Raw genomic sequence first — 13,679 nt, 5'->3', positions numbered from 1 at the left:
GTCACGTATTGTCCAGAGAACCTGATCTGGAGAGGGCAGAGGAGCGTCCCGGTTCCGGTACACTAAAAACTAAAATGTAAAGGTGACAGTACCGGTGAATACCGACACACTTCAAGCACAAACCGCTTTTATCTTGTCAGAAATAACAGGAAGTCATTAGCGTGAGCTTGTAAGGGAGCGTTCAGGCGCAGTCAAACCAACGCAGCAGATGGTTTATTAATCCAGTGCCTGCTGCGTTTGTAAAAAACAGCCGCTGTGGATGAGAGGAGAGGCAACTGCTGGAAGTCAAAGACGTATTTAAATTTATTTTCTGCTTGCTAAAAAGTTGGTTGATAAATGGCCATTAAAACACATCGGAGAGGATTTGAAAGGGTTTTGGGTTTTTTTCAATTCTGACCATTTTGGCGCTGGTGATTTTCCTTTGGCGCTCGCTAAAACCTCTTTGAGGGGCGGCAAAAATTTGTCTATGCAGGGAAAAACCCTGATCAATTAAAGGTTTGTAAGGACGTTGATTGATTGATGTGATTCATCGTCATCTTCATTAAGTAAAGGCCCATGAAAATGGGCGATAGGTAGAGTACCCTGAGTCTAGACGCTGGTGGTGGTGGAGTACAGCCAGCAGATGGAGCCTTTCAGCTGAAACACCTGGATCGTCCTGAGGGAAAAGGGGTTGATGCGGTGGAGGTTGGAGGTTGACAGAAATGCAATGATGTTTGAAGAGCAGCGACTGAGTGGCTTAAGGAACGCAGGTAGAAAGAACATTGGCCTTATATAGTGAAGTCAGAAATGAATGAAAGGGATTTTAACAGCGTGGGAAAGCAGCCCACTGCATATTATAACTTTCTGTGTGATAGTATAGGGAAACTTAAGATGTTAATTAACAAAAGTTTGTGTCTTGTTTTTTTTCTGTGCATGTCTGTATTTCAAGGTGGTGTTTGGCTCCATAGTTCTGCTGATGCTTTGGCTTCCTGTCAGAATCATTAAATTGCTCTTCCCAACCTTCCTTCCCTACAACGTCATGTTGTACAGGTACACACAACAACACTATCATTTCACTTTTCAGTATCTTAAAGCTACAGATGACTATGTCTGTTCTCTATTGAGGCGTAACTAAAACATGAAGCTGCCAGAGAAAATGTTTTGCCGTTTCTAGTTACATTTGTGCAGTACATTATAAATGTGAACTGAGTTTGGTTTATGTCCCGTCTCTGCAGCGATGCCCCGGTCAGTGAGCTGTCATTGGAGCTGCTGTTGCTTCAGGTTGTTCTGCCCGCGTTGTTGGAGCAGGGTCACACTCGCCAGTGGCTCAAACGGCTTGTCCACGCCTGGACCTTCACAGCTGGATACATGCTGTAGGCTGGACACACAAACACAAAGCGAGTTTAGATGTGCAAAGTATGACTTAGAGGCTTTTTAAGACGATCTTCATCTACCATAATTGGTGAAAAGTGTCTCAGTAAAAGGACCCGGCTAGAAAAAGCTTTTTGTTCTGTGTCATACATTCAAAGTAATAAGACAAAGTAATTACTCACCATCGGCTCACCCACAGGGACCTTCACTCCTACCTACTTGGGGACCATGACGACGATGACAACCAGCCAAACAACAACCCTCCCGGTCGCCACAACAACAACCGGATCCCTGGCCTGGGTGAAGGGCTTCACGCTGCTCATCAGGCCATCCTACAACAGGGCGGTCCTGTGGGCTTCCAGACATACCACCGGCCCATCAACTTCCCGCTCAAGGTTACTTATTAATATCATAAATTAATATGTCCTGTCACGGTTGAAGCCTGTGCTGCTATCAAATTTTCCTCCACAATTGATTTTTTTTGGTTCTTTTGTGTGTGTGTTTGTTTCTTTTTGGTGTTTCAGATCATTCTACTGGTTGCCTTTATGTGTGTGACGCTGTTACTGGCTAGTCTGATCTGCCTTACACTGCCGGGTAAGTTATGGACACATGCAGGAATTCCTGTTCCTAGCCATTCTTTATACTTCCAGTGTTACCTGCCCTCCTTTTCCTCACTCCTAGTGTGTGCGGGTCGCTGGCTGATGTCTTTCTGGATGGGCAACGCCGTGGTTCATGAGCTGTACACAGCAGCCAGTGGTCTGTACATCTGTTGGCTGTCCATTCGGGCTGCCACTGTGATGCTGTCCTGGATGCCGCAGGGACGGTCCGTCATCATGCTCAAAGTCCAAGAGTGGACATTCATGGTAATATGAATGTCTCTTTAGCCCCTCCCACCAAATGGCAAATAAAGTGCTCTGCTGTATAGCAAATGTTATTAATGTGTATTTGGATGGTGTGTGGATGTGATGTCTTGGTGAGAACAGATCCTGAAGACCATTCTGGTGGCGGTGATGTTAGCTGGGGTGATTCCTCTGCTGCTGGGTCTGCTGTTTGAGCTGGTCATCGTAGCTCCTCTCAGAGTTCCACTGGACCAGACGCCTCTCTTCTACCCTTGGCAGGTAGGACAGTGGAGTTTGTATGTGTGTGTGATGAAATCAGGGATGGAAATTAACATCCGCCAAATGCGGGTGGATTTTCCGTTTGGTGGCCAAATGTTGGCTACTCGCCACACTGGCAGCTAAATTATTAAATATTATTAAATATTTGGCATATAATTTCTATTGACGGTAATTAGCAGCAGACCGGCGTTCTTGTTGGTTGTGTGTCGCAGTGTTGTAGTCAAGACCGCCCAAACCGAGACCAAGTCAAGTTCATCGAGGCTGAGACAAGACCAAGACTTTTAGGGGCTGAGACCAAGTTGAGACAAAGACCGAGGGAGGGCGAGACCGAGTCAAGACCAAGACCGTTTCCCCACATTACATGACACAAATTAAAACGTGGAACGAGATCATAGGTAGACCTACTTCTCAAATTGATCTGAAAGATCCACATTCCCATTAAAATACCCACATACAAACGCTAACAGCTGAAATCAACGTAAGCATCTTTATTCAAAACTCCTTTTCGATGTTTACCATCGTGGGGAGTGGCGACGTTAATGGTAACAACACATGTTTAATTAGGGTTATTGGGTGCATTTAAAGGAATATGTTTTATATCCAATCAAAGTTAGGATGTTAACAAATAAATCAGACAGTGCAAAAGGAGTTTATTGATATTCCCAAAGTTATGTTCTTGACTGATTTTGAAATAAAACCATGAGTCCTCAATATCCGAGACTGAGACAAGACCGAGTGCAAATGCGGTTGAGTCTGAGATGAGACCAAGACCGGTCTCGCGTACTACAACACTAGTATGTCGCACTTAAATTGGTCACCGATGTAGCAAGGTATCTAAAATCGTGTAACACACGGTTTAGGGACGTTCATTGGTTGTTGTTTATGTTCTTTTCATGCTAATTGTGTTTTATTGGCGTAGAGTTGTAAGGGGTGGGCGTTAGGGGACAGGCAACAAGATTCGTGAGGGGAGAGTGAGCGTAGCCGCTTTTATACGGAGATCAGAGCGCAAACAATATCCGCATTTATGTCGCATTCGCTTATTCATACTGATCAAAAGTTTGCAGTTTTATCCCGTGTGAAAAGGCTTTTATCCTGCAATCATGTGAGCTTTCACATAGCAGCCCGACTTTACAGGAACCAGCATGTTGGCTGTGGCTTTTCACAAACAGATCGTTTCTTTCTGTCTCAACTTTCCCTGCTCACAGGCGGATAAAATCTGCTCCATACCTTTCATAAAGTGCAGCAAGCCGGGAGATTGGCACAATACCCCCCTGAAATAAGGCAGCGTGAAAGTTGCTAGTGTTTGGAGCTAACTACAAAATTAGTTGTACTAGGAGGTTATTAGGTTTTTTTAGCTTTTAGCTGTGTAACTGGCGGTCCAGTCAGTGTCTGACACACTGTCAGATCTTCTAATGGTCCTGCTGTCTGCCCCAGAGATCAAGGAGAATCTGTAGGCTGTATAAAAAAATTATGATCCCACAAAAGCTGTGATGCTGTGGGACCAGGACTCTGTCAGAACCAGGAGGCCAGAAGAGGCTGATTGTAGAAAGTGAGCAGTCTGATAAGGAGGTTTAAGTTGAATGATTAATAAGCATCTTGTAAGTTTATAAAACAATTTATTGTTCTTTTTTAAGTACATTTAATAGCAATAATATAATTTTGCTTCAAATTTCACTCTGGCCTCTTCTTTAAGCTTGTATTTGACATAATACATTATTATCTCAATTAAAAGGACAGAAACAAATGTATATCTGACACAAAAGGCAATTTATTATTTTGTATAGAAATATGTTTGGCTATTGGATTTTTTTTATCTACCAGCCACCTTGGCAGGTGAGCCAAAAAAAATAATTTCCACCCCTGGATGAAATCATACACACCACTTGATTGTATCCATCTGAGAAATCATGGATTATTTATTAGCAGCTGTCAGAAGGGATTATGACGTGCGCACACGTGTGTTGCGCACATCCTTTCAGTATTAATGAAGTTATAATAACAAACATCTTTCTGTTATATTTCTAGTAAAAAAAAAACAAAAAAAAAAACAGTTTTGGTATGTATGCCAAAACTTGTATCTGAGGGAACTAGTATTGAAACATTTCAAACAATACCAGCCAGCATTCAGTGTCCTGCTGAAAGACACACAAACTGGTTTTGCAGGCACTTAATGCTGAGCAGATGCTAAGATTTTGAGACCGATCCTATTGTGTCTTTGTTGTAAAATGGTCGTTGTTTCTTTCTGTGTGTGGCAGGACTGGGCTTTGGGCGTGCTCCATGCTAAAATCATTGCTGCCATCACACTGATGGGCCCTCAGTGGTGGCTCAAAACTGTTATCGAGCAGGTCAGTCTCACATTCTTCTAACTTCATTAAAGTGAAATCATTTTCATTTAAATACATTGTGAAGATGACTAAATATGTCTTTGTCTGATCCTAAAATACACATTTTCCATTTTCAGTTGTTTCTGTTCTGCTCTATAAAAGCATATTCTAAGAACTAATCCAAATTTAGTTGGAGTAATTATTTATTATTATTATTTATTATATCTTCTGGAATTAAGTATAAAAAAAATCTTCTCTTTCTCCCCTGTAGGTGTATGCTAACGGTATCAGAAACATTGACCTCCATTTCATTGTGCGAGGGCTGGCTGCCCCTGTGATCTGCGCCCTGCTGCTGTCTCTCTGCGTGCCCTACACCATCTCTAAAGGCATTACACCACTTCTGGGTGAGTCTCTATGTGTGATCACGTGTCTGGGTTGAGCATGGATTTTCTGGTCCCTTCATGCATTAGCTGGAATGGAGGTAAAGAGAACAGATTTTTGCTTCCTTCATCTCTCTCTCTTTTTCTCTAACGTCTCTCTCGCCGCTTCAGTTTTCTCCTCCATCATCAGTTTTCCGCGAGTGACCTAATGAGGAACAATGCCTCTCAGTTTGTATTTTGACACACTTAATTTACTTAACAACTTCAAAATTATCACTAGCACTTATTCATTGACATTGATCAATGTGCACTGTCCCTCAAAGTAAATAAATAAACAAATGGCACAGAATGGGATTTGTTTGCAAATAATACACATCTGCATTCCAGTTGTACTATTTCAATTACATATTTGCAAAAAGGACACATTGTCTCTTATTGAAAACTGTAAAGTTTTTATTCCTCTGTGCCGGCAACTGTGGCCGGAGGCATTATGGAGGCATTTTCGGGTTCGGGCATTACGTCCTTCCTATTCTCTTTATGGAGATATCTCAGGAACGCCTGGAAGGAATTTCTTAAATTTGGCACAAATGTCCACTTGGACACAAGGATTAACTGATTAGGATTTGGTTGTCAGAGGCCCCAAAAAATGTTAGATGAAGTGATGACATTTTAAGTGTTACATCATAATGTTTGTAAATGCAAAATCGCAGGAATTCCTTGAGGGAATTTCTTTAAATTTGGCTCAAACATCCACTTGGACTCGAGGATGAACTGATGAACCAATGTAATAGCTCAGCCAGAAAGTTCCATTAGCCATCGCTTTGTTCATAAAGTACTCCTTTCTGTTATTATGGTTGTTAACATTGATTTTAACTCAACAGCGTGAGAGTTCACATTCACAAACGGATATGCACATTATACCATTTACCAAAAACATAAACACGTTCAATGAACGCCTCTCTTTAAGCAGTGTTTTGACACACTGCCTGTCTGCGACGTCAAAATTTTGATATAATTTGTGAAAGACTGCGACCGGTACGTTTTCCACCCACGTAATTGTTGTATGTTGACTGACAATGCATTTGCATTTACACTTGTGTTCATTGTGGTCACAATGCGTCCCTGACCACCTCCGGAGGTCATTTGGCCAAAAAGATCATAATCTGTCCTCTGTGCGTTGGTGAATGCATACAGCTACGGGGCTGAAATTCTAGTTTAACTGGTTGTTTTTAGTTGCAGCAGGCAGTGATTTATAGAAATACATTTTTGAAATGCTACAGTACATGTATCTAATTTAAAAACCATACATTTTCAAGACAAAAGAAATAATAATATTTAATAATGAATTACTGTAAAATTGCCCAAATTAGTAGGACATTTTGCTTAACTTCACAGTAATAAAACTGATAACCCAACAAGTGGATGAGTGAGAAAGCTCAACTAAAAGGAAACTTAACTTAATTTGGTCTTGTTTTTGTTTTGAGTACTGACTAAATTAGAAATTGTCGCAGATAAAGTTCAGGCACAGAGTTAGCAGACACAGCACAGGCAGATCCTTACTAATTTGGACACAGGGCTCATTTGAGAAGTGTTTTTAATGCAAAGCCTACCCAAGGCACCAATTTTAGTATAGACAAGTGTTTTTGATGTTGCCTTGCAGCCTTTGCATTTAAACAACTAGTCAATAAAGTATTCCCTTGCCTTGTGGTAATCAGGGTTTTAGCCATTGCGCAAGCCAAGGTGAAATTGATTGTTTTTTTTAATTTACTCTGTTCGTTCAACTATAAGTCCATCAGGTTCTAGAGATTAGACATCACAGACATGCAGATTCTGTTCCATTGTTTATTCTGCCTTCTCCTTCTTTCCTCCACCTCCCTCTCTAATTTTATAGGTGTGCAGCCAGAGATGCAGATGCTGGTGGAGAGGAGGATCTATCCCTTCTTGCTGATGATGGTCACACTGTTGGCCATCCTGTCCTTCCAGATTCGACAGTTTAAGCGCCTCTATGAACACATCAAGAACGACAAGTCAGTACACCCCAACAATCTTAATATATATAATTATAGATCACCAATCTGTCTCGTCTCGGACTCTAAGTAGCCTTTCATGGCATGTTTTGTTTAGCTAACTCAGCCAACACTGATGTGCCTTTTAGTGAAGCTGAATGTCTGTTCCCAAAGGACTGCCATGTGATTAGTTCTAAGTATATTTGTTTCTGTGATGTGTTAGCTGTTAGTATTGTATGTTGTCAGTTAGTGTCGTCACAATACTAGAAATAATAGATTTGATACAATACCTTGAAAGGTATCAATATTCAATACCATTTTTGATAGCATGGGGAAAGATTTATACAACCTTGATTAAATTACTGAATTTAATTACTAAATTATCTACTCAACTTATCTTAGAAATGAAGTAAAGTTAATAGTACTGTGTGTTAAGCAGAACAGCATCAGTTAATTTACTTCTGACTTTTGTGCACCAAAGTATTTTCACCTGAAACTCTGCTGTCTGAGACTCCTCAGGTCTGATAGCTGTGAGAGGGATTAGCTTAGTTTTGAGAATTACAAATGTCTGTTGGGCCAACAGGACAACTATCTTATCAACAACCGTTTACTGGGCCATTCTGTTTAAAAGTTAAATGACGTTGCAAGGGAACATGTCTCTAACCTCTCGAGTATGTTAATAGAAGTCGGAGTGTAGTATGTTTTCACATACTAGGAATTTGTCTAAAAGCACCTTTCGTTAGCTCTGCTCTGTACTATCATTTGCATATGGGCTTGCTTGTAATATTTGCCAGCATCCAATAAGTGACAAGTGCTAGCCCGTTACAGCATAGTAGGGCAGGAAAAAATAATAACGCGAGTCAGCCGGAGCAAACGAGAGATGGATGACGATAAGACGGCACTGTGACTGAGAGGAGGCGGGGCTATGTGAGCGATGTATCCTATTGACAGTTACATTTACATTACATTTACTCATTTGGCAGACGCTTTTATCCAAAGCGACTTACATTTGAGGAACATACAGTCATTACCAGAGCATAAAATACAGTATATCAGTTTTTCATTTTCTTACTGAGGAAATGTTCCTATCATGGCAATTGTTTATATAGTTTTCTCACCCTGGTCTAGTGGGCAGGCTTCATGTTGACAAGAAGGGAGAACAATCTCTGGCCATTTTTATGCTAGGCAACAAAAAGATCCAAAGAGCACATTGTTTTGTGTGAGCAACTTCAAATTCAATGCAAGGAAGGAGAATACAGTGTAAAGAGCATCTTGCATTAAGACTGATCTGATAATAAAAAGAATAGTGATCAGTAGAATCTCAAAAGAAATGTTCAACCTTACAACCAGCAAAGACATTTGTGTATTTTAGTTAATAATTGTGAATTTATACATGATGATGATTGGTAAGCAACTCTCTCTTAACTGTTTCTCCTCCAGATACCTGGTTGGACAGCGACTGGTAAACTATGAGCGCAAGACAGGCAGGAGCACGTCCAGCTCCTCATACAGCACCTCCTCATAGACCTGACGCTGCTGCTGTGGGATCAGTGGAGCTGACTCACTCTGCTCAGCACTGAGAGCTTTCATCAGCTCCTGTGGTGAAACCTTAATATTTTCTCTCTGCTTGGCTGTCAAATGTCAACTTCAAACACAGCCTGTAAACTTTTGACTGCAGTCCAGTCCTCTTATTCACCAACACCTACTGCTGTCTGAGGTTGAGAGACAAAGACGTTGAAGAGTGAAGACAAAATAGCCTTAAAACTCTTCACGGAAAATTTTAATTTCTGAACGAGGTTGTTAATCAACCTGCTAAAACAGTCAGAATGAGTTACAGTCTGTCCATCCTGTTTAATGTGTCTGTTTCTGTCTTCAACACAGCTGACATTTTCAGTTGTCGTTACATAATTTTTAAAAGGTTTAAGTTGAAATCAGGTCAGTTGAGCTTTTACCTCAGATTGTACTTCCCTTTATATCTTTGTAAAATCATGTCTAGTTCACACTGAGTGTCTCTTAATGTGACGTTTTTCACATTTCAGAGCTACGGAGGAGATATTTGGACTATAACAGGAACGCCTCTGTGGTCCTGTTCCAATTGTTGGTTCATCTCAAATGACACCTTCATCACATTGAGGTTGTCAGTGATGAGGAGGGGAATACGTGATGTAGCAATGTGATTTTTTTTTTGTTGTTTTTTTTTAAATTTTTTTAGATGTTTTTGTTAGACGGGTTTTCATTGATTTGTTTTTAGTTAATTTTTGGAGTGAGTTGTTAGATCCTCCGAGGATTATTCTGAAGTAAAGCTGTAGAAAAAGAAAGAAAAGAGAAGAAAATGACATTTTAGACAATCTGGACACAGCCCAGGATTTTTTAAATGTTCCCTCATGAATGTCTTTGTTTTGTAGTATCTTCTTGAGCAAATCCACCTTAAGCAGAGGAGAGGTCATTAACATGAAGGAATAAAAAGTCATACAAAAAGAGAGGTTTGAACTAAGCATGTTTAAACTGGAAAAACAGCCTCAGAACATTTCAGAATGTGCCTGTGTTACACCTTTTGGACTGACACTAATTTTATTGAAATATGTATTCTTACAGAATAAAAAATAATAATTTAAGCTAGCTGGCCCTTAGTGGCTTATAGTGGTGCTAATCAGCTGTTCAGACTCCAGTCTGCATTCTGTTAATGGTTTGGAGACACTAAACAACTGTATAAACAACAAATAAATGGAATCTTGTTGAGTTAACTCATCTCAGTTAGGCCACAGTAGCACTAGTACTGTAATGGAGTACAAACTACTAATGCAGGTTGGTTGTTGGCAACAGGCTGCCACATTTGTCTCTTACGTTTTTTTAACTTACAAAAACTAAAAAAGGCTTTCCTTTTTCTGTACTGACATCAATTGACATCTCATCTTGTAATCAATTTAAGTCAGCATAACCAGATGTTTCTCAAACCCATATTTGTCCACTGGTGCAGATATGAAACATACATACATTTACAAAAGATGGGCAGTTTAATATATGTGCTACATATATGCTACAGGGTCTTTCTGTTTACACAGTTCATTGCTTCTGATTGGATGAAGATATATTTTCTTTGTAGCAATCAGTTTTCACATTACTTAATAAGTCTTTACTAGCTAAAACATTCCTTAAGTTTTAATAGTGCAGTCTATTTTTTGGAAATTGTCTGGGTTGAAACTAGCTAATTTTTACAAAACACTTATGATGACTTTACACACAAACGTTTTTCCAGTGGTAACGGAAGTGGTCTTTGTTTTGAGCAAGGTTACATGCTACACCACTCGGATATTTACCAGCCTGAAGGAAATCGATGGAAAAACAAATGATAAACTGGCAGACCCTTAGCAGCTTACGTGATTCTGAAAGCTAATGTCAAACTAAAGAACGACGACGGGAGGCCATAAAAACCTGCAAACAAAATGCATAGGAACGAGTGAATAAATAATCAAAATGTCTCCCAACTTTTTTAAAATCACTTTGTTTCAAACAAGCTACTGTCAGATACTAAATGGATTTTTATTAATTTTGGGTTGTATTATGCTGAAGATTTAAAAAAGGAAAAGTCAAAACAGCAGGGGCTGTGATAATTTTGACTATTCTGACAAAGGTCCCGAAATACTGGTTCCTACATTTACCTTAATAGAACTGGATAGCGTCACATCATAAGACCCTCCATCCCTGGTAAACATTCCTGTCTTTCAAATTTAACAAAACATCCACACCTCCAGTTTGTAATGCGGACTGATAACCCCGATGACATCACTCTGACATCGACTGGGGTTAACCTCAGATTCGACAAAGCTGCACCAGAGCCACAGAAAACATTCAACAAGTGTGAGCTTTATTTACAAAATGGAGAGAATGAAAGAGAAAAAATAGATTTTCTTAAAAACCAAAATGACATTGCATTACATGTATGCTGAGTTGACGTAAATGGAAAAATAATATGTACTCAGACTGTTTGACACCTTTCCCACATTGGTCACATCAGTGTCGTTTCTCTCCTGTGTGGATCCAGAACACACTTAAGACTCCTGTGTCAGTTCATATGTTTTCAGGTTAACTAACCAGCAGAAACATTTCCCCACATTTCTGACCGCGATCAGATCTGTTTGTGTTTGCGTCTGTGAGGACAGAAGCAGGAGCTGATGGCTGCTGTCTGTGTTTGTCTTCTTGTCCAACCAGATGCTTCCCCTGTGTGTCAACTCGTTGGTGTGATTACATTATAAAATTCCCCCTTTGATGCGCTGTGTGTTGTTCAGAGGAAACAAAGTCTTTTTACCTTTCATTACTACAACCCCTCTGGGATACATTTACAACAGTTTAACAGTCAAAAGGTCATAGGTCATCACCCTTGAGAAAAATGCAATGAAATTTACTTCCTTCATGTTTCAAAGCAAGTTTCGCAGACCCACTACAGAACAAACACCATTACAATTACATACAATGACTTCTGTCAGTCCCAACCATTCTTTAAAAACTGTTCCTCATTGCCAATGAAAACTGAATCCAATTCTCTGATATGTTCCTGAGATATTCGAGTTTTTAAGATCATGTTCTTTTTGTTTTTGGGACTATAATGGTGGAGAATTTTTGTTTGTTTGTTTTAATGTTGCACTTTATACCATAGTTTGCAATCATTTCAGAATCCATTTTAACATAACAGGGTTTGTATGTTCTTATTTCCCTCCCACTGAGACTGAAATATGTCAGTATTTCACTGTGGCGACTGCACCGTGGGTTTTACTTTAAAAAAGAAGTAAGATTTAAGTTGTGTGTCTGATATTGACACTGCATTTGCGTGAGAAATGTTTCATTAGTAGTTTGGTAAACTGGTTTTCTATTGATATGGATTGTGAATAACATTAAGTGACAGTTGTAGTGCTGCTGTGTGGAAAGCTTTCAATATACATATGAAACTGTAAAGTGACCTTTTAGTGTCTTTTTGAACTGAGCTGGACACTTAATATTTTGGTCTTGAATTTCAATTTCTAGAAGCAAATCATTTCTATTTTTATATGTGCAACGAAGACAGTGGCATGTACTGTGACAAACGTATAAACTTTAAGGTCTATTCATTTTTGGTTCAGTAATATGAAACAATAATAAATAGTTGTGATTTCTCAGAGTGTGCGGTTTCTTCTGCGAACTGCAGACAATATGATCCAACAAATGTTACTCATGTTTGTTTACTTTCGGCTTAAAGCTGTGGTTCCCAATGTTGGTGTTGTGTCGCCTGTGGGGGGTTGCAAGATAAATCTTAGGAGTGGCGAGATGATTAACATGATAGGAAAGGAAAAACAAATTCCTGCAACACAATTATTTTTTTTCCCCCCCTTGTGAATTACTGGATAATTATTCATCCGCAGGTCTGATTCAAATAAATGAATCTGAGAAGGCAACCTGTGATGAAGAACGGAAATACACATTGTTTTGTTCTACGGGCGTACAAGCCAGCTCAAGAGTGATATAATGAATCTGCATGTCAAAACAAATGAAAATGACCTTGTTGGTCTCTCTTCATCTGCTTTTATTTGTATTGTAGAAGAATGGCTTGAATTGCCTTGTTTTTTTCCCTTTCTTTAATGTATCAAGGAGCATCAATTGTGTATGAGTTGATTTTTTTCTTTTACACAGGTCATTCCCACTGAAGGCTCCATAGGTTTGAACACTCTTGAACGGATAGTTGAACAGTGATGCCCACTTCACACCATAATTGGCCAGCTGTGTGGAGGTGAGAAAGAGTGCAGCATTTGACCTTCTCTCAAACTCTTTTCTCTTTCTACTCTCTTTCATTCTTCACACAACTATCTCCGTCACTAGGAGAGACTGTCTGAAAGTGTGCACCTATTTAAATGATTATCAAGTCTTACCGTTCTCTATGGCGACCAGCTTTTATCCCGCCTTCCAAGTTTTGTCTTCAGTTGCATTTTTCAGTTTTCTCACATCTGTCTATTAAATCAGTTTTATGATCAACATATTGGAACAGCTTGCACCTCTCTCATGCTTTTTGCGCATGACCTGTCTTTTTAGGCTTCACTTAGTAGTCTAATTAGTCCGGTACACATGGAAGTACATGATTGTGTATTGGGCTATTGGCCTGTCAAAACTTCTCAGCACATAGATGTTCAGTAGTTCAACAGATTAAGAGTAAACACTTTCTCTCTCATTGCCTTTGACAATGAGTTTCCACTGTTGATTTATTTTTGGATCAGATGAGAAACTGATCACATTCATATTAATTTATTGGGAGTATAATAAAGTATGTGCTCACAAAGAACACAGACTAAATTCCATAACATCATTCAACTTCAATAAAAAACTCAACTCAACATCAGCCCAATTCTAATTTGGGATAGCGTCTGGTACTCCTGGAAAGTGCAGCTCTACGAAACAGGATGTGGGGCTATTTCTGTTCAATCCAATTAACCATTTTGGAAGCCATGTGGAGATTAGCAGCGTATGCACCTGAAACAA

At 39.6% G+C, this 13,679-nt stretch overlaps 1 protein-coding gene across 5 annotated transcripts in view; it reads left to right on the top strand.

Moving 5' to 3' along the window:
* Window positions 1-12,908, top strand: part of LOC123971964 (E3 ubiquitin-protein ligase MARCHF6-like) — a 24,676-nt gene extending 11,768 nt beyond the window's left edge. For 3 of the 5 annotated variants that reach the window (XM_046051100.1, XM_046051098.1, XM_046051099.1), the window contains exons 17-26: window positions 929-1,029; window positions 1,215-1,352; window positions 1,550-1,745; window positions 1,875-1,944; window positions 2,032-2,213; window positions 2,334-2,468; window positions 4,724-4,813; window positions 5,064-5,196; window positions 7,064-7,199; window positions 8,619-11,057. In XM_046051100.1, the coding sequence (XP_045907056.1) occupies window positions 929-1,029; window positions 1,215-1,352; window positions 1,550-1,745; window positions 1,875-1,944; window positions 2,032-2,213; window positions 2,334-2,468; window positions 4,724-4,813; window positions 5,064-5,196; window positions 7,064-7,199; window positions 8,619-8,703 (1,266 nt within the window). In that variant the 3' untranslated portion in view covers window positions 8,704-11,057. Of the gene's footprint in view, window positions 1-928; window positions 1,030-1,214; window positions 1,353-1,549; window positions 1,746-1,874; window positions 1,945-2,031; window positions 2,214-2,333; window positions 2,469-4,723; window positions 4,814-5,063; window positions 5,197-7,063; window positions 7,200-8,618; window positions 11,058-12,839 lie in introns of those variants that run through there. The other 2 variants (XR_006825338.1, XR_006825337.1) reach the window with 2 other exon arrangements.
* Window positions 12,909-13,679: the final 771 nt, after the last annotated feature.

This window comes from Micropterus dolomieu, linkage group LG06 (assembly GCF_021292245.1).
Source record: "Micropterus dolomieu isolate WLL.071019.BEF.003 ecotype Adirondacks linkage group LG06, ASM2129224v1, whole genome shotgun sequence".
NCBI classification, from domain to species: Eukaryota; Metazoa; Chordata; class Actinopteri; order Centrarchiformes; family Centrarchidae; genus Micropterus; species Micropterus dolomieu.
This window is presented reverse-complemented; position numbering and strand designations above follow the sequence as displayed.